The 21777-nt window shown below is 44.9% G+C and overlaps 1 protein-coding gene across 3 annotated transcripts in view; it reads right to left on the minus strand.

Annotated features, from left to right (window-relative positions):
- KIAA1755 (KIAA1755 ortholog) overlaps positions 1–21777 on the minus strand; it is a 517033-nt gene that overhangs the window by 332131 nt on the left and 163125 nt on the right. For all 3 annotated transcript variants that reach the window (XM_069243743.1, XM_069243744.1, XM_069243742.1), the window contains exons 4-5: positions 3739–3933; positions 1576–1699 (exon numbers count right to left, since the gene is read on the minus strand). In XM_069243743.1, coding sequence (XP_069099844.1) covers positions 1576–1699; positions 3739–3933 — 319 coding nt within the window. The remainder of the gene's footprint in view (positions 1–1575; positions 1700–3738; positions 3934–21777) is intronic.

The raw sequence follows: 21777 nt of genomic DNA on the forward strand, positions 1-21777 counted from the left end.
ACTTAAAATTACATGTCCAACTTTTTAAATACAATGCATCCTGCCCCATGGGCTATTTAGGGCCTATCCTAGGGGTGACTTATATGTATAAGAAAGGAGGGTTTAGGCTTGGCAAAGGGTTTATTATGTCAGGTTGAAATATCAGTTTAAAACTGAACACACAGGTTACAATGGAAGGCCTGAGACATTTTTTAAAGGGTTACGTAAGTGGATAGTGCAATAAGTGTTGAAGTCCCACTAGTAGCCTTTAATTTATAGGCCCTGGGTACATGCTGTACCACCTTATAAGGGACTTACAAGTAAATCAAATAGGCCAACTGGCTGTAAGCCAATTTCACCAAGTTGAAGGCGAACGCATAATCACTTTAGCACTGGTTAGCAGCGGTAAAATGGACAGAGTTTTAAAAGCCAGTAGAAAAGGGGTCAGAAAACAGAAGGGTAAAGGCAAAAAGTTTGGGGATAACCCTGCAGTGAGGGCCAAGTCCAGCACACTTATTTATTGCAATATATCCCAAAAGTAGGTATTGGACAAGTCTTGTTTAAAGACCGCATGAGAGATAGAAGGTGCCTTTGCCTGTGATAAAGAGAGTTTTCAGTGAATGTACCTAACCTGTGAATGAGTGTGAGCCAACAATATTTATGTTTACCTGACTATAGTGAATTGATGCAGAGATTAATATAACTGTGCTGAACGCCCTCCTCCAAATGCCCATTTGTGTATAAATACATTTGCAGAGTTTGGTTCTCCTGCCTACTGCATATGTGTTGTTATTATACAAGTGTGAGGCTTACATGAAGAATGTCATTGACCCCTCTGACCTGCATGGAGATACCAAGAACATTCATGTATGATACTACTTTTTCTTTCTGGAATACAAATACCACACTGGACCAAAACACACAACTACTTCTGCATAAGTTTTCTACAACTTCCACATATGTTGTGTGACGATGGTAGTTATTACAACTATGTGAAGCCTAGGCCTACATTTCATTACACATTTAAAGATAAATTTTTGTGATTTGCTTGTGATATACTATTCTAGCTATTTGTATTTTTGTTTACAGTATAGTAGCATGTTTACAAAGTAATGTGTGATGAAATCAACATTTTATTGTACTAAAGGAGTTCCTTGGTAAGGATAGCAGATTGTTCAAATTCTTCTAACCAAACAATGGTACATGGTGTGGTGCGCTACCTGTCTGCTAATGTGATTCAGTGCCTTGTCAATGATATGAAGCGCTTCAGTATATAGATGTAACTATAATAGAAATTACATGCACCAAAATAATATGAACAGGAAGATATATTGTGCATGAGAAGTTGCTTGTATGAATACATGCAGACCAAATGCAACCTGCTGTTCTACAGCTTTGCAGGAACAGGTACATTGTTAATTATTTCTTTCACCGCTGCAGGAACCACTGCCAAGTTCTTTCACAGAGTCCTCCTATCAATGATTACAGAATTTTACAATGTGCATATTATAAATGTTAGAGAGGTTTGGTATTGGCTAATCTATTTTGACAAGGCCTACTAAAGAGGTGAATTTCAAAGATTCTTCTCTACCTTACCTGGGTATGGAGCACAAATAGAGTAGGAGTCGAGCCACCTCTATGGCGGTGCACCAAGTGGCCTCCCATGCTGTGCTATCGGTAGTCACCTGGATCAGAGCTTTGCCGTGCTTATCTCTGCTCCCTGTGGGGATCATTAAAGCAGAAACAGTATTTCTTTCAATCAGATATCATCATAAAGTACATACTTTTTCCTTCTTTTCCTGTGCCTTCTTCTCTAAACAAGTTCCTTTCTATAAGTCTACTTGTTTTCCCCTGTTTTTTGTAGCCTCCACCATATTATTCCATTACTCTACACTGTTACTTTTATTAAGATTATCTGTACATGCTTCCTTCCTGTGTTATAATTTCCTTTCCCCAACCCTCACTTCTCATTATGCTTACCCAGTCTCTTTTCTAATTCTCTTCATCTGTCTTCCATTACTCAATCCTATACATTTCCTTCTATTTCATCTATTTATTTCTGTCCTTCTTGCCTTTCTGTTTCTCTTCTTTCCTTCCTTTTTGCCCCCCTTCCTACCTCACACCCAACCTTTTTTCCTTTCTTCTGATTGCTCACTTCTATCCTTCATTCCATCCATCATTTCTTTCCTCTAGCCTCCTTTCTTGCCTTCCACTCACATTTATAGTACTTTGCACCCTTTCATTCTCTCTCTCCTCCTCTTTCTCTCATCTTTTCTCCCTTCCTTCATACAATCTCAGTGGGTTAAACACTTAGTGGGTCATTACAACCCTGCGGACGGTGTTAAAGCGGCGGTAAGACCGCCAACAGACTGGCGGTCTTTTTTTGAGGATTATGACCATGGCAGTCATCCGCCGCTTCTCCGTTCCGCCTGCCAGGGCGGAGACGACCGCTGGGCTGGAGACCTGGGTCTCCAGCCTGGTGGGCGTGACAATACCGCCGCCGGTATTTTGACCCGGCTTACCGCTGTGGATTTCTAGCGGTAGGAACCGCCATGAAATCCATGGCGGTAAGCACTATCAGTGCCAGGGATATCCTTCGCAGGCACTGATAGGGGTCTCAACCACCCCCCACCCCCACCGACTCCCTCCCCTACACCCCCCACCACTCCTGCCACCCCCCAAAGGTGGCAGGACTCCCCTCCCCACCCCGACCCCCGACATTATCTTACACATACACACCCGACACGCACGCAGGCACCACCAACACACATACACGCACACACACCGACATACATGCCAACATCCACACACACAGTCAGACACGCACATATACATTCAAACATACACGCGCATATCCATACAGACATACCTACAGACATACACGCACTCATTCCCAAAACATGCAACACCCCCGCAACCATACACGCACTCACACACCCCCTCTACATACACCCACGCACCCCACCATGCACCCGCACAACACACAACACCCCCCACCCCCCTCTCCTAATGGACGATCGACTTACCTGTTCCGTCGATCCTCCGGGAGACAACACACCGCCAACAGAACACCGCCACGCCGAATCACAGGACGTGATTCGCTGGGCGGTGTTCTGTTGGCGTGGCGGTGGAGGTGGAGCAACCTCCACTTCCCCGCCGCCCGTCACTATGGCTGTTGGCGGCTCTCTGTCGGAAAAACGACGTAGAGCTGCCAACAGTCATAATACGCCGAGCGGAAAACCGCCACCACTGGCGGTCTTCAGCACGGCGGTCCCTCGGCGGTCTTGTAAAAAGACCGCCGAGGTTGTAATGACCCCCTTAACACTGATATCTGCTGCTGCGTCCTGAAGGTCCGGAGTTCAAGCCTGTCAAGGCTAATTCCACTATCCATCCTTTCAAGATACTTCATTTGCATTATTTAAACATTTAGAAATTGCAGAAAGAATCTCTATATAAAAACAAGTTATTGTTATTATTATTATTTCTTCTTTCCTCTCGTCTTGTCCCCTTTTACCATTTTCCCTCCATATTTTTGGCTTTTGTTCTTACCTAATCCATTTCTTACTCCTTTGCAGCAATTGTCTTCCTTCATTTCAAGAATTCCCCATTTAATCACTTTTCTTTTTGAGTACTAGGTTGATTTCTTAATCATTACAATCAAAAACGTTCCCAAACACCACTGAATTTATTTCCACCACTCTAACTTTAATATACAGCACCATCCCAAACTTCCTGGTTCCATCCTTTACTTTCCCCTACCTGGTAGACATGCTATTCCTGAGTATAAAACTTTGGCACTGAGATCCTGGCATGGAATTATTAGGTTGGGTATGGCCTCGATCTGAGTAGGTCCTTTGACTGGTGCACCAACAACAGAAATCCACAGGCCATTTTTGGACTCCACCCTTTGCACCAAAGTCACTTCCAGGTCTGCGGCTCCACTTCGATCAATATCTGGAAGGGGAAGAACATCAAGAAGGACAGTCAATGTTCTTGCTTATAAAAAAACACCACTGGGTATCTCCATGCATGAGGTATAACATGCATAATTCAATGCTGCACACACAACAATCTTATGTCCTATAATTACCCATCATTTTTCTAGCAGGCAATTATGGCTTATTTAATCTGCTGAAAACCTCTGGGAGGATGAAATATTTATGAAACTAGGTTATTACCCCATGTGGGAAATTGTGCACATGATAATTTAATAATTAATAATTAATATAATAATTAATAATTAAATTTAATAACAGGGGTTTGCGCAGGGAGTGTTATTTAGCCTCAATCCATAGTCCAGGCCTCCCTATTATAATAACCTTTAATAGGGGAAGCCTATTAATAATGTTGGAGGGTGACTGGGTAACATAAAAACTACATAAGATCTTAAAATGTGCAATGTTTTCCAATGATTTTACAAGTCATTTCATGATCAATGCTATATTTCAGAACTAATTGTTCACTCTTATCCTCACTAGGGCCCAAATTATGACTTTGGCGGTCTTCGATGAAGACCACCAAAGCCACGGGCGCCAGGAGAAAGCTGGCAGTCTCCCGCCCACCATATCACAGGTACTACCGGATTGCTGCCACACTTTGGGCAGAAATCCGGCAGTAGTCCTGCTGGCAGGCGGAGGTGCCCTGGCAGTTCCACCACCTGCACTGCCTCACCAGTAGGACACCACCCACCATATTATGGCTCATAATATGGCTGGGTGGTGTCCTGCTGGTGGGGTGCTGTTCATCTCCCAAGATCAGGTAAAGTGATAATCCGACGGGGGGAGTGGGAGTTTGGGAGGTGTTGTGTGTGACTGTGTGAGTGTATGGTGTCTATGTGTGTGCATAAATGTGTGAATGTGTGCATGTAAGTGTATATGCATGTGGGTATGAGCGTTAGGATGGGTGTGAGTATGCTTGCATTAATGTGGGTATGAATGGAGTTGTGAATGCGTGTATGAATGGAGTTGTGAGTGCGTGTATGAATGGAGTTGTGAATGCGTGTATGGATGTTGTTGTGAAAGCATGCATGAATGCGTGTATCGATGTTGTGAATGTGTGCATGTATTCGGAGAGGGAAGTGGGGGTGGAGGGGAAGAACGATGTGGCTGAAGGGGGGAGGGGGTCGGGGAGAGGAAGGATGTGGCTGAAGAGAGGTGAGGGTGGGGGGTCTACTGCTTGCCGGGGGGAGCCGTCTACCGGTGACAGGGAAGGAGTTCCCTGTCATCGGTAGCGTGTCTGCCATGATGATCATCTCCGGTCCGGCGGTTCCGACCACCATGGTGGTGTGAGTGGAGATCTGGCAGGTTGACAGAGGCCAACCTGCCACACTCATAATGTGGCGGCTTCACCGCCAGTGTGTTGGTGGTGGGACCGCCACATTTACTCTGGCGGTCAGAAGACTGCCAGGGTAAAAATGAAGGCCTAGGTGTCCAGACACTTTGGTGTCACATTTGGAAATAGGAGAGTGTCTTCCACCTTCTTCTTATACATAGTCAACTTATATCGTCTTAATTTTGATAAGCAATTTATTATTTGTGGTGCAGTTGCATTCATCTCAAACATAGTCTCTGTGCATTTTTGTGTTATATAGTGACGCCCCTCAAAATGAATAAAATGCATTAATGAATTCAAGCAAACTGCCAATGTGACTCATATAATTAATTACAGTAGATTACTACACAAACCCCTGCCAATCATTAAATTATGAGATGCTGGAGCAAACATGCACCCCATTGCAGTACCCAGGATGTGTCTTTAGTAGTATACTTCAAAAACAAAATAGTTATTTCTAAGCCAAGTAGCAATATTGAATAATCAGTGCAGTCTACAGATTGCATGTAAAGAAAATACTTTAAAGGATTAATCCAATCTTTGAGACTGATTCAGGTTTACAAGAGAGTAACATTTCCAGAAACCAAACATCCAGTTCCCAGTTGACCTTATACATTTTCTGCAAGAAGTCTGTTGTGACTCTTAACTAACAAAAAAGGTTAAGAAGTACAGGCAAAAAGAAACCGTAAATATAAGAAGACAGTTATATTTTTGAATTCTCAGTGTCAGACACAAGTGGCCTCAATTAGCTAGTCTCTAAGGTTTGTCAATTTTTAGACAAACGTAAAGGATAGAAATTCTAGGATTTTGTACAAATGTATAATGTTGTTCCTTTCAAGTTACTAGACTATTAATATCCCTAATAAATAACAACTCCAATAGTTCTTGAACATTGCCTTAGTGGAATCACCAGGAAGTCGTATATATGTGCATTCATTAAGTAGATGGTTGCATACATAATGATTATAATCACAAATAACTACAATAACAAGGTTGTCCTTATTGTTTGTCAATTTAATTGTGAATTCAGGTTCTTGTATTTTACTATTAAAGGTTTATCATATCATTCATTCCTATTCACGTTGGTACTGTGATGATCAAATATGTTCTTATATTTTAAAGGTTATTTTCATTCACTTATTTTCATCACACAGGTCCCAACTCGAAGTCCCCAAAAGCTGATGTATATCTTGATTTTCATTTCAAAATACTTTCAGGACCTAAAGTCACATTTTTAGGCATGTCATCAAAAACATCCAAAGCAAACATCATAGCATCATCACATAAATATACACAAGTGGACAAATGGATTCATAGTTCATGCATAGCGGGCCAAAAATACCCTGGCTGTTAAGAATTAAAATGTGTATCTTGAACTTCAGTTTCCAAGTGAATTTAAGTTGTTGCACTCTAATATCAATAAATCAGTTTCTCAATTTGGTACTAAACTCAAAAGTTTACTAAGGTTACTAATTTCAGCTTGGGTCAATTTTCTTTCAGCCAGATTTAAAGCTAAAAGTTTTCATCCACTTCAAACTCTTCCCGCGGTGGCTCAAACATTGTTACATTTCCTTCCTGTTTTTCTGTTCCCTCTTCATGCTTCACCTGAAACCAACTTCTATTTCTTCTCTTTCTTATCTTGACAAACCCTCTGTTTAAAAAATGGTAATTTACATATTTTATAATCAAGCTGCCTGAGTGGTCAAAGTGTTCAGAATCATATTATTCTTCCAGCGTCCATTACGTTTACAGATCCATCGGCTTTCTTTCCTTATGCCTCATTTCCCCAAACCATTTTCTGTGAGAAGGTATGCACACTGTTAGTTTTATAACCCCTCACTTTAAAAATGAGCTTTATTTCCTTTATGTCTTGATCTCTTTCAAGAAAGTGCTTCCACTCTTTAGAAAACATCTACTGTCCTTGCTATAGGACAAGATCATCAATTCCTTGTTTCATAATTATCATGTAATATTTAGTCTATGTTCTGGCTTTTAAGGCATTTTAACATATGTTTAAACAAAATTTAACAAGGATTGGTAGATTATCTCCTTAAACTCCTTCTGAAGCTTTGGGTCTTCCTGAAAATTATAGGTCCGTGTAGAATCCCACCAATTTCTAAAGAATTCCACAAATTTCCTTTGTCTTTTTTAACTTGCAAGTGAGAGTTCTATTTACAAAAGCAAATGTCTTGTCATACAAATATGTGAACTCACAAGTAAACGTGCATTTGCACTTGTAAATCAGTTTACCTATGATACTGTTGTTCCAGCATGGTGCAGTATAGTGCAGGGGTAATATACCAAGGACTTGGAGGGTGAAATGTTTGGGAACGCCCACAAAATCTCCAGCCAGTGGGTGTTCACAATCTTTTCATACACCCATTCCCATTACATTAAATGCTCAGAGAATTATTCTTGTCAATTGCAGGAGTAAAATGTATTTTAAGGGTGTGAATTACAAAAAGATCTCCCAGAAACTGATAGGGGTGTAGGAAAAGGAATTTCACCCCCAGGATAGTTACCCTATGGAGAAAACAAAAGTGCAATTTTGCAAATGCCATGGCATTTTTGAATGCATAATGGAGTCCTAAATACAACTGCACAGTGGGAAACCCTTCGTATGAATGCAAGTGAGAATTCACAAATGTTTTTCGGTGGTGCTCCCTGGAACATTGACTGTCAAAGGTTTCCTGAAGCATTTTGGAAACCTTTGTAAATTCTTAACATTCAAATATGTGCAACCACTAGAGGTAGAAACCTGAGGGAGCAGCGTTCCATTTTTTATGATAGTTGGGTCCTCTTAGTGGTTTGGGGCAAACCAGAGTGGGGAGCTGCCCACTGCAGACCTGATAGGCATCTTCCAGCATCCTAATCCTATGTAACTTTGCCCACCAGAGCTCAGTGTGTGTTTTGTGATTTTCTTTTGTTAGCTGAGCAAAGGTTAGGCCTTCACCATACAGAGCTCAAGCTCTAATGAACATTGGGCTCCTGCTGATGCTGTGGAACAGGCTTACCAGAGGTTATGTTCAGAAAGACTGCTGCAAGACATTGTTGATCTGTAAAACACTAGCTCTAGTTACTTCACGCACCGTCAGTAATTGTCAGATGTGATAACAAGATAATAGCAATAGAAGTTCTGCATCTTCACCCGCTCCTAGGTGTAGAATTAATAATAACAATAGGGATTCGAACATTCAGCTTAAGGTGTGCAGCGAAATGCTGTGAGCATGGACTCAACTGGAATGGTTTTGGTCATAGCACCAATTCACCTTCAGAGAGGAGAAATGTCTTCTGCAAGAAGAAAGAATCAAAGTAGATTTATCCGAGCGAGTCAAGCCAAAAATGTATTCGTGAAAGCCATTCAAGGGCTCTGACCGTGCAAGGCATAACACGTAAGTACCAACTGGTACAAAGCCCCATCAATGGGGCCAACTGACAGAAGATTTACAAATTATCCAAAACTGATGCTGGGGCTTTGAGCTTTTATTGCAGGTAATTATTGACCACCCAAAAAGACTGTGAGGAAATCTTTGACAAAAGAAGAGCCCTAGAACTCTTTCAACATGGGATGGTATTTCTGAGAATTTCTTCAGAAAAACAGGAAACTGCAGGTTTGCAATATATCCTTTTCTAGACATTGAAAACGTATATTTTGCCTTCCCTTCAAGGTAATCATTTTTATTAATTCCATTAATTAGAAATTAAGGTTTGTATCTTACACCATTTATTTTATTTGCATTTAGCTAGCACTTAAGTTGATCAGGTGTTTGCCAGTGTGACACCATGGAATTCATTTTATGCACTGGATGAAGGAACTGCTGCAAACGTGCAATAATAGTAACTTAGCAATAAACATCTTCACTTCGATAAGGCACACAAGCATTGGCAGTTCTGGCAAAAAGAGCCTTCTCCAGGCTCTAGCACACACACAAGGCACTGTGGGGGTCATTATGACCCTGGCGGTCTGCGTTAATGTGGAGGTAGTACCACCAACAGGCTGGCGGTACTTACCGCCACATTATGACATTGTACCACTCCGACCGCCATGGCGGTAGCAGCCGTTGGGCTGTAGATAACCATTTCCAGCCCGGCGGCTGCCATTGTGCTACCGGTGGGATTATAACCCTGCCTACCGCCGAACGCCACGAAAACCATGGCGGTAGGCCCTATCAGTGACAGGGAATTCTTTTGCTGTCACTGATAGGTGGCCCCCACTCCCCTACCTCTCCAGACACCCCCACACCCCTCTACATCCACACCCCCAATCACACAGACACACACTCATTCACACATACATACACACATGCATTCTCCCATTCATACACGCATCCACACACACTTCAAAACATGCACGCAGACACGCATTCCTATTTCCATACATACACGCACTCACACTTCCGTGCCATTCATGCACTGAATCAACACTAAACAGACAACCGCACATACACACTCACACATACATGCACACACCCCCAACACACACACAAAACACACTCTCCGCCCGACTTACCTGGATCCAGGGGGTCTTCCGGCAGGAGATGGGACGGGGCACTGCTGGCACCCACCAGCATTACACAGCCAAGCCATATTATAATATGGCTGGCGGCGGTCTACTGGCGTGTCATTGCTGGTGGTAGCAGCTCCAACTTACCGCCATCTGCCAGTATGGCCACAGCCGGATTTCCACCCTTCTTGTGGAGGAACTCCGGCTGTGGTCCTATTATGGCAGAAGGATGGTAGCCGTAGCGATGGACTTTTGGCGGCCGTCGCCGCAGCGGTAGGTGTTTTTTACCGCAAATGTCATATTGAGGGCCTAAATTATTTGAGCCAAGAAGTCCCAGGCCAACCCAATACTTCCTGAAAACTTTCCCAAGAAATGTAGGACTGGCCTTCTGGTCTGCATTGGTGAGGTCAGATTTAGAACCTCTAGTAAAACTAATAAGGGTTCTCAAAATGATAATGGCTAGCAAGTAGCCTATAGAATCATGCTTTTTTACCAAATTCTAGTACTTGCAATTCGTTTTCCACTATAACATCTTGACACAAGTACTAGCAATGGACAAACTGCTCTCACCAGACAAGGTACAACTCAGGATCAAGTCATCTCTGTGACATGTGGAATGTATGTTTCATGCTGCAAGTTACACTCTATCATGTATATGATAGAATTTCTAGAGTGTTGAGCACATCTTGTATGGGATCAATGGAGTGTGGTACATAACACTATGGTTGACATAGGAACTGCATAACAGGTATCTGAGTTTTCAGTAAGCAGTGTCAGCAGTGGGCAGTGATAGCGGTAACATCCTAATAATATTTTTCGCTGTCACACTTATTTTATTACAGCACGTCACTGCATTCACATCGGTATAAGTTTATATGATTTTTTTTCACTCTGCTGAGGGACTTTCTACTATCACTGGTTGTTTTGTATGTCCTGTGATTTAAGGGACGCTGCATGTTCACCACAGTTTAAATTAATTCTGGACTTGGCTACAGACTCAGTGTATTGGGTATAAAACTCAATCCAAGAAAAGTAATCTTGGTAGAATTAGAAAAACTGATACTGGCATTTAAAACTATTTGTCACTAAAAACATTTTCAACAAATTAACAATTACGTAAAAATCTTTAAAGTGCTTTCTAGCACTTTAACAAACATTGCAGTCTGTTAAACCATTCATAAATAACTTATTCAAACACTTATTTGAAACTCAACCCACCAGACTGAAAAAGTTCTTTACCCTGTAAGATTCTGTTTGTGGCACGTAGTGCTGTAGATCCACATGTTGTATACTTCCGCATCTAGTATCAGATGTCTACAACTTGTTTTTCTTCAAAGTAAGTCTTTTTAAGTCATGAGACCAGGTGGCTCCACCTAATAGAGGTGTTGCGAATGAGCATTAGCTCCATTGTCAAATTGTTTTTTCTCCACTGCCCTGTTCAGACGTGTCCAAGTGTGCTCCAGATCAATGCCGTGTGGTGTTCTCGCTGGGCCTTCGGATTAGTTTCTCGCTGGGTCTTTTGAACAATCATGCTCTTCGTTGGTCTCCATTATTGTGTATATTTTACTCCTTGTTGATCACCAACGCTTGACTCTGTCGCTTGAGTCAAGACTGTCCTCAAAATAGAAAGGACTCCATTTCAGTTCTGCCCCACTTGCTACGCCAATTACCCGAGAACCGATTTACACAGAGTTTGCAACCTTTGCTTGCCTCCCGAACGGTGTGAGGACTCCTGCTCAGTGTGTCTTGCGTTCCAAAACAAGAAGACCCTTAAGAACTAGCGAGCTCGTTGAATCGCCTCACCTCCCCATGGTGCACAAATATGAGGAGGAAGATACCCCAAACCTCTTCGGTGAACGAGAGGAGCGGAATGTTGAGCAACTGTATGCTGCAGGCCCCAGTTGAGACGAACGGTGAACCAGAAGAGCTTCCACTGGCCCAGCGTCGCCAACGATCACAGCGAGTACTGGCATCCTTTCTATCACCCAAAAGGAGGCATCAGCCTCCAGTTCTTGTGCCGCCTCTGAGGCCTCAGGTGTACCCCTGCCTCCCGACCATGGTCGACACCGCCATTCTGCTGGACCTGATGCCTGTTACACATGAAGTCCTCTGCAAAGCATCCACAGGTCCACTTATTCTGTAATGGATGTTCTTATCAGATTATGCCAAAGGCCCTCATTACAACCCTGGCGGTCAAAGACCGCCAGGGCTGTTTCGTTGGAAACACTGCCAACAGACTGGTGGTGCTTTCCTTGGAATTACGACCGCGGCGGTAGCACCGCAGTCGCACCGCCGGGACCGGCAGTTTCCCACCACTTTGGTCCAGGCGGTTGTAATCCCCCAGGTCAGCGCTGCTAGTCCCCCTCCAGCCAGCCTTTTCATGGTGGTATAAACCGCCATGAAAAGGCTGGCAGAAAGTGGAGTCGCGAGGCTCCCTGCCACGGCCCCATGGAGCTTTTCACTGTCTGCATAGCAGACAGTGAAAAGCGCGACGGGTGCAACTGCACCCGTCACACCGCCGCAACACCGCAGGCCCCATTTGGAGCCGGCTCCCATGTTGCAGCCAACATCCGCACTGGGCCGACGGGCGGAAACTAGGTTTCTGCCTGCCGGCCCAGCGGGGATCTTGAAATGGCCACCACGGGAGAGCGGTCGCATTGGCGGCCGCGCAGTGGATACAACTGGGCGGGCGAAGCTTGCCACCCGCCAAAGTTGTAATGAGGGCCATAGTCCTTATGGGATTATGCAGGCTGACTGAGATAGTTCAATTGAATTTCTTTTGGACTAAAAAAAATTCCCATTTCTTCATAATTTCCCCAACTCCCTTTCTCATCTCCACTGCATGCTCCAGCCGTCCCTTACATTGACCACTGCTTAGAGCAGGTGGTAAATATGTATGGTAAAAATGCATTAAATAGATAATTTCATGTGACTTTATCACTAGACAAATCAGCCCCACAATGTAATTCCCCAATTCAAAGGGTTTTAGTCTTAATTTCAAAGTATTGGGGAGACTTTTTCCCCCACAAAATGGTCAAATCGCATTCTATATTACCATTAGTAAAATCGACTCAGTACTGTCCCACTCATAATTAGGGTCATTGGCAGGTTATCCACCAGATTGTATATGGTAGAAAAATACTATTGCACATTTACATTTTTTCCTTTTACTTCATATTGAAAACATGTTCACTGTTGATAAATAATCTCATCTACACCTACTTGAAATTAGTGGCTGTTACCACCCCATTCACTTAAGTGGAGTTACTATATCCTTTTCTAGAAAGTATTTCTAAGTTAGGAATGACCATTGAAAATATTTGTGATTACACACAAACATGGGGTGTCTTGTGTATTTGGAAAGTCAAAACTCTCCCTTTCACCCTTTTTCCCACTCTGCCCTAATCCCATCAAAGTGTAAAAGCTGACACACCAGTAAATTGTTCATCCTTTTATGCACATAAGGTACACAGAAATACCTTTTGATTGAGGCCCTCATATTGCAAGGAGGACACATGTGTATCAGTAGCAAAACTCTTTCCCCACATTAAGATTTTCTCCCAAAAGAACCTTTTGATTCCATAAAAACCAGCATCATTACTATTATTCCTTGATGGAGATTATATATTTCTGACACAACACCAAGTTATATAAAAATAAACTGTATTTTACACAAAATTATTAGACCAAACACATGTCAGTAATACTCTGCTACTCAAGCAGTTGTCAGAACATTACACAGTACTGTTAATCTGCAGAAACCAGCAGTAGTCACATATGACACACAGGTTACTCATTATTCTGCAACATAAGCAGTAGTCAGAAAAAACATTACTACAATAATGCACATGTCACAAGATCCTCATAAATGCCCATACCAGAAACATTAGGACATACATGGCAAGTCATAAAACCGGGTTAGCGTAAGATTCCCAGAATGTCCATAAAAGGAACATCAGAAAAATATATGGAAAGTCATGAGCAGAAACACATCAGCCTAAATGCCCCTAATGAACACATTACCACTAAATGTACTTGTCTTTATGATGAAGGCACCTTGAGTGCAACGACGTGGAAGGGGGGCCCCAAGTGCTCCTTGTCGCTAAAATGGGGGCCACTTGGTGGTTGGGGGAGTGGGGTGGCAACCCCCCTCCCTTGTTCTTATATAGGGACACCTCCTGGGGCCCAGCCAGGGGTGCCCACTGTCTCCGCGGGCCCCCAGAGGCTACGACTGGCCCTCCTGGGGGGGGGGGGGGGCAGAGAAGTAAACAGAAAGAGGGCCCAGCGGTTACTCTGTAAAACCACCTATTGTAACAGAAGTTGGCCTCCGATGTGGCTTCCACCCCACCCATTTGCCAAAACCAACTCACTGGCTCGCCCGCACCGGATCTGGTGAGTGAGTCTGATGCAGACCGACTGGTTCACAGTGGTGATCTGGCCAAGTTTGGGGCAGCTGGTGCCCCGGGGGTGCTCCTCAGACAGTGCTTCGCCCCGGGGCACCACTAGGAGCGTGCTTGCTCCATTCTTTCTCTTTGTAGTGCCCCGGGGGCACAAAGGAAAGTGCTGTATGAATCACTCGAAGCTGCAGCCCTCCCGGGCCGAGGCGGTGACTTCCCAGCAATGGTAAAGCATTCTCAGGGCGCTATACAATTAAAAGAAAAGGCAGTCCAATATTAACATCCAGCACAGCGCTACTCCATGCTCTCTAGCATATCAAAGAAAGTGCTAATCATGCTGCAAGGCAATTGCAGGGGTCAGGGGCCATAGCATAGCACCCAGCCCCTGGGGACAACAAAGTGTAGCACAGGGCCGAATGTCCCAACAATAGGCCAGCACAAACGAAATGCAGACAGTGGCAGTTCCTCCTAGTGACCAAGCAGGTCACAGGTCAGCACAGCTGCAGCAGTCCAAGGCAGATCCTGGTGAGTCCCTCCAACAGCATTCTGTGTCCAGTTCCAAGTATGTTCCAAGTGTCAAGTGTCTAATTTTCATGGGGAAAACCCCCTGTACTTATACTCAGTTTTGCACAAGATTTAACAAAGAGGGGGAGAGGAGGTTTCATTGAGTTACAACTGGTTACAAGATTGTACCCTCTCTCCTCCAGCACATGCTCCAGACATCAGTTGGTGGTAAATGGGCCCTTTGAGTGAGGTCAGGGCACAGCCTTTACAGATGCAGGTGGGTCCCACTTCCCCTTCTCTCAACCCAGGAAGACCATTCAAAATGTAGATGCAACTCTGTGACACCTTCAACCTCCCTGTGTACAGGCTGTCTGAAAAGTATGCACAAAGCCCAACTGTCACTTTGCTCAGACATGGATTGGAGTCAAGCTGCCAAACACCAGCGTCATAAGCACAGAGAAATGCTCACTATCTAGAAGTGGCATTTCTGTGACGATAGTAAAAAATCCACCTACACCAGTAAGCAGCATTCCTCACCACCATTACAATCATACCAAAATGCCACGCTGCCCCTCATAAATCAGACAATACCCCGTAGACATATGACAGGGCATTTTCAACGCAATCCTATGAGAAGGCAGCACTCACAGCAGGGAGAAACCAAATTGGCTATTTGTCACTACCAGGACAGGCCACGCAACCAGGCAAATTTCCTGCCTTCTACATACATAGCACCCTGCCCATAAGGCTAGCTAGGGCCGCCCTTTGAGGTGACTTACATATAGTAAAAGGGCCTTGCAAATAAATTTAGATGCCAGGTCCCTGTGGCAGTAAACTGCACCAGCAGACCCTGAGCTAGCAGGCCTGAGACAGGATTGAAAGGTTACTTCAGTGGGTGATGCAAGCAGCACTGCGGGCCCACTGGTAGCATTTAATTTATAGGCCCTGGGTACAGAGATACCACTGTACAAGGGACTTACAGGTAACCTAAATGTGCCAATTATGAATAAGCCAATCATACAAACTTTAGAAGTGAGAGCACGAACACTTTAGCACTGATCAGCAGTGATAAAGTGCTGAGTCCTGGAGCCAACAGCAAGAAGTCAGAATAAATAGGAGGAAGGAGGCAAAAATTCTGGGGATGAACCCGCAAAAAGGGCCACGTCCAACCCAAACCCCCCACCAGCTTAAAGCCAGGGGAGACCAATCAATAACTTGATGGGCTTCCCTGGTTGGGGTGATAGAACATGGACCCTGGCCCGTAACTGCAGGGGCACGCTCCAATTCTATGCCAGTTGGGTCCCTCTCTCAGTGCTTCCCAAGCAACCTAGGCTTACCCACACGCTCTCTAGCTGCCAATGGCCAGAACCAGGCCCCAGGCCATCCATGTGCCTCTGGTCTCTGAAACCTCACTGAGTGGGGGCAGTAGCCCCAGGTGCATATAGCAACCTGTCTCCACTTCACTTCCAAGCTGTTCAGGGAGTCTACCCTGCCACTGATTCACCAACCTCAGGTCTGCACCCATAGATTCCACAGGGGCTAGAGGCAAGGATCTTCTCCCCCTACTCCTCCTTCCAGGGTCCTGCCACCTTCTCCTAGGAGTGGTACAACCAGAATCCAGCAGTGTCAGGGTACTGCGTATGGCTGTCCTGCACAATTTTCCTGCCAGCCCAGGATCACCAACTGGCAACTGGCCTCCTAACCCAGGAGTAAATGATTTGCCAAGAATCCATGGAAAGCTTGGTTGACACCAGAGGCCAAGATTCAAACCGGGTCTCTAGGCTCCAGAGGCAACAGCTCAAACCGCTTGACCACATTAATTCAAGTGAGGAGTATCCATAGCAGCCAAACAAACAGTTGCCTCTGTAGGAGTTAAGGATGGCTTGTAACACTAACATATTCCACCCTTGTGTGTGAAGTTAAAAGGCATGCAAGGCTTCATATTTGTTGTTTAGGGCCGAGAAGCTGAGAGGGGTCAAAACTTCCAAGCTTTACCAGGGAGTATCTTATGTTTATTTCATAAACCTACAGGGTCAGACTGGGACAGAAAATAATCCCGGACACCAAAATAAAACTGGCCACGTCAGTAAATTTGATGGCTAAAAAAGTGGCCCATGTTTGAAAAATAAGGCAGTTTTGAACTTGGAAAGACATGTTCTGATTTGCAGGGTAGGGAATACTTAATGAATTTGAGCTTGCTACCGGCAATGTTTGTTTTAATATCAAGGAAATGTTATACGGTTCTTGCAAATTTAGTAGGACTGTGTATTAGATCAACAAAAAATCACAATGTAGAGACCGAGGATCCTATTTATGAAAAAGTCACTCTGTGCACACACACCTGCCTTTTTCATTGAGCTGGTGCCCTTTTAGAAGCCTATTACCGATGCAGGGACTCCTGCACCATGGTGCAAGGGTCCCTGCATTGCATGCAGGATTGTTTTTGTGCAGGAAGGGACACCTTCTTGCACAAAATCAATCCTGAGAAGCTTATTCCTTTAGCTATCTGTGCTGTGGAATCCAGCACACAGAGAAAGAGGAAGTAACAAGGTGAAATAAAGAAATGTCTCTTCTTTACGCCTCTCCTTGAAAGGCATATCTTTTTGGCGCACACCCAGGTTTAACAGTTCTGTTAAATCTGTGAATGCATCAAAAACCATGCGAGCTGAGTGGGAACACCCATGGAACACCTTCACAGGGCAGAGTAGGGCAAAGCAGCAATTTGTGCTGCTTTGTCTTTTTCCAGATTAATGGAGCCACTCAGGACCACGCAAAGTGGCCTTGCATGGCTTCATAAATCTGACTTAAGGTTTGGTCCTTCTTGCACTACATTGCGTGGTGCAAGAGCGATGCATGCCAGCTCATAAACAGGCCCAAGAGTCTTCTCATAACATCAGTAGATGATGGGTTGTTTGGCTAGCTCACAGCACCACATCTAAAATCCCTAATAATAAAAAACCGGCCCAGCAGATCATAACACTGGCTGACAGACAAATAAACACACACTGGTCTGTCAGACCAGCCTATCAAGCACGGTCTGACTGCCCTATAGACCTGTCTGAACTAGCACCACCCCTAATTTGAAAAGCAGGCACAAAGTTACCAAGAAATATGTCTACAAGCCCAGCTGATTTCGTTATCATTCAATAGGGTGGTTACAGCAAATTCCATGGTCGCATATTTACTGATACAAAGCAATGTAGCTTCCTGCAAGCAGGTCTGATTGTCTTTGTCTTCAAGAGAAGCAAAAACTTTATTTTGCTCATGCCTCCCTTCTTATGCCCCTCCCCCTCGACAGACCTCAAGCACCCGAGTCCCAGGACGATAAAGTGGCCCTTAGACGCGTTGTTAGGCTCACTGATTGGTCTCCAATTGCTTTGTTTCCTCGCCTGCAATTAAAGGGTGTTGTTTGTTGTTTCCTGCAATTTGCTTTTATTTCATGGCCCTTTATTTTTCCCACCTCTGATTGTTGCAGCAACATTCATGTGTGACCGCCAATATCCATAGGCCCAGCTCGTCTCTGAACGGTGTTCGGGCAGTATATGTCACAGTCATTATGGACGAGGAAATAGTTAAGCTTCAGCGTGACTGTCAGACGCTCTCAAATGTTGTATCCCACATCCTGAAGGACTTGTGTATTTATGCAAAAGTCTTGGTGGCTTGCACGTCATACTCGCATCCTACTATGCCTCTCGAGATATTTTCTTCATCTCAGAGTGACTTTGGACGGAGTTTGCTATTATGTCCGTCTTGATATGCGACATCCTGTGTTGTCTTGGGCAGCTTCCTCCCACCAGTATTACCGGTCAGAGTTCAGCCTTGACACCGCTGCACTAACTACATAAAGGTCGGCGTCGCTACGCTTCTTACCAATGCAGATTCTCCACTGTGTTTTCGTGGAAATTAATTAAAGGCAGGTCAACTGAAATCATGCAGAATTAGGGTGATCAATTTATGTGGCAGGAATGACTAAATTATGCAGCAAGAAAAGCTAAATTATGCATGTAATTCGGTACATTTTGTGATGGTATTATTTAATTATTTTGTCAGATTTTTACACGTGGTAACACTGTCTTGGAATCTACGTAACTTCATTAGTGTCAATTGTATACTAAGAAACAGCAATAAACAACTAAAAGATGAACAGTCAATCTTTGCGAAGTGCCTCCGAGTGCGTAGGAACAAATGCTTACACTAGAAACATTTTTATTTTACAATCTGCAGATTAGCAGGAAGTGGTAGATTATGTTGCAAATCCATAATTAAGTGTAAAACATTGCAACCGCAGAATCGCATAATTCCAGTGGCTCTGATTACAAAGGCGCAAATAAATAGGGGGCTGGTCTGATGAGAGTTTGATTTATACTTCACAGTAAAAGGTTTCTATATAGATACAAATCAAACCCACTGCCAAAACAGACTGAGTACTGCAAACCTTCCTTTAAAAAGATAATAAAGCATAAAAAACACATAGGGCCAGATTTAAGAAAAGTGATGCTGCACCCAGTGCAGCGCCACTTTTCTTGTGCCCCTCTATGCCCCCCCTAACGCCACCATGTGTGTGCCCTATCTAAGAAACGGCACACCATGGCAGTAGTTAGGGAACTAGCGTCAACATTTTTGTTGCTAGTTTGGAGCTTTGCAGGATTAGCCCAAAAATGTTGACAGTAATCCTACAAAGCCCATTGAGGCCCATTATGAATAATGGTGGACCTCCTTTTAACGCCTGTTCTGAGCAGGCATTAAAAGTGCTGAAAAAAAATTGCAAAATTTTTTCACCCCCCCCCCCCCCCCCCCTTAACAGGGAAACTCTCTTTTTGCATGCATTATGTATGGTGCATGCATTATGTAGCGCAAAGGGTTACAAGGTGGTGCATGCTTGCATGGCACCACTTTGTAGATCTGCCGCTGCAGTTTTGGCCATCTAACGCCACATTAGCATAAAAAAATGATACTAATGTGTCATTAGATGGCGCTAAAGGCTTTTAAATCTGCCCTATGGTGTCTATCCATGCTCATGTTGGCACTGACCTAAATGTCACTCCCTTAGTGACTCTAGGCTTTCACCAGAACACCCCCAGACTTCACAGACACAGTAAACTATGTGGACCATACCTTCTACCTCTAACCACAAAAAGGAGAAAAGTTAATCTAGTCTTTATGATGTTTCGTTCAGTATCAATTCAATATAATGCATGTCATTGTATTCTATACTAGTTTATTTTTCGAACCCTCATCGTCAAAGGGACAGACATATAGGCGGTAATTACAACATTGGCGGTAAAAGCCGCTTACCGCCGCGCAGAAGACCGCCAACACACCGCCGCGCCCGCGGAAATCCGCCACAGCTATTATGACCCGCAGCACGGAATCCGCCAAAATTCAGACACCCTCACAAGTCCGCCACACCAGAGGTCAGTGATAAACTGGTGAAAACAAAACCTCCACCGCCATGCCAACAGAAATACGCCCACACTATCACGACACACGAATCCACGCGGCGGTCTTTCAACCGCGGTATTCCATTGGCGGTACACACCGCCGCGCTCAAAATACACACACATTTCCAAAACACAGCCACATTGGACTAATCGAAATACACGCACCTGAGACACATACACACACCACTCCCACACACCCAATACTATATAAAACACACACCCACATCACCCACAAACCCCCACGAGAAAAAATACAGAAAGAAGGCCAGAGAGAGACACCACCATCAACAAACTAGCATCCACAGGCACACAACACCATCACCCACATAACTTCCACGCACCTCACACTACACACCACTACATATCAGCACACTTATCACCACACACACCACCCCACACATCACCCACACCAGCCCATGGCACGGCAAAGACACCCCAGGTTCTCGGAGGACGAGCTCAGGGTCATGGTGGAGGAAATCGTCCGGGTAGAGCCACAGCTATTCGGATCACAGGTGCAGCACACCTCCATTGCTATGGAAGATGGAGCTATGGCGAAGAATAGTGGACAGGGTCAACGCAGTGGGACAGCACCCAAGAAATCAGTAGGACATCAGGAAGAGGTGGAACGACCTACGGGGGAAGGTGCGTTCCGTGGTCTCAAGATACCACCTTGCGGTTCAGCGGACTGGCGGCGGACCCCCACCTCCTCCCCCACAACTAACAACATGGGAAGAGCAGGTCTTGGCGATTCTGCATCCTGAGGGCCTCGCAGGAGTAGCAGGAGGAATGGACTCTGGTAAGTCAAATCTCTCACTATTTCATCCCCCACCCAACCAGCATGCCATCACATACCCCCACCCTCACCCTCACCCCCATCACTCCAACTCCTCACAAATATCCCAATATCAGAAACCACACATCCCAACACCAAGCCCTGCATGCAAAAACAAAGCATGGACAACCAACACCAAAGCGTGCCCACTGCACAAACCCATACACCCCTCTAAACCATCCTCACACAAGGTCCCACACATGAATGCAAACACTGGGGGACACAGTCAACCACCTATTGCACACCATGGCAAACACAGATGCAATAATCATGCTTTTACACCCCTGCAGGACCCCTACCCAACTTCACCGCACAGGAGGGTCCAGACATGTCCTCACCACCAACAGAAGAGGCCCACAGTAATGACAGCAGCTCTGTCCAACTGGATCTAGATGACCAGCCCGGCCCATCGGGGACCATCACACAGTCACAGGCCACTACAGAGCTTCCCCCCTCTGGAAACAACAGCACAGCACCCACCCAGCGGGCCCATCCGTCTGTCCCCAGGACACGTCAATCAGCAGTGTGTCCACCACTACAGGGAACCCAGGCAAACCCACCAACCCAAGAAAATCAGGGACCTGGGGGCAGTGGGCACACGGTTCAGGGGACAGAGGCACAGGATAACAGGGAAACTGGGAGGGCTGCTGTGCGACAGGGGGAGGACAGGCCAAGGGAACCCACTCTCCACGAGGCCCTCTCCAACATCATGAGAGCTTACCACCACTCCCAGGAGACGATGGCAACGGTACTGGCCAAGTTTCAGGAGACCCAGCGGCTGCAGGAGGA

The sequence above is a fragment of the Pleurodeles waltl genome, chromosome 7 (assembly GCF_031143425.1).
Source record: "Pleurodeles waltl isolate 20211129_DDA chromosome 7, aPleWal1.hap1.20221129, whole genome shotgun sequence".
NCBI lineage: Eukaryota > Metazoa > Chordata > Amphibia > Caudata > Salamandridae > Pleurodeles > Pleurodeles waltl.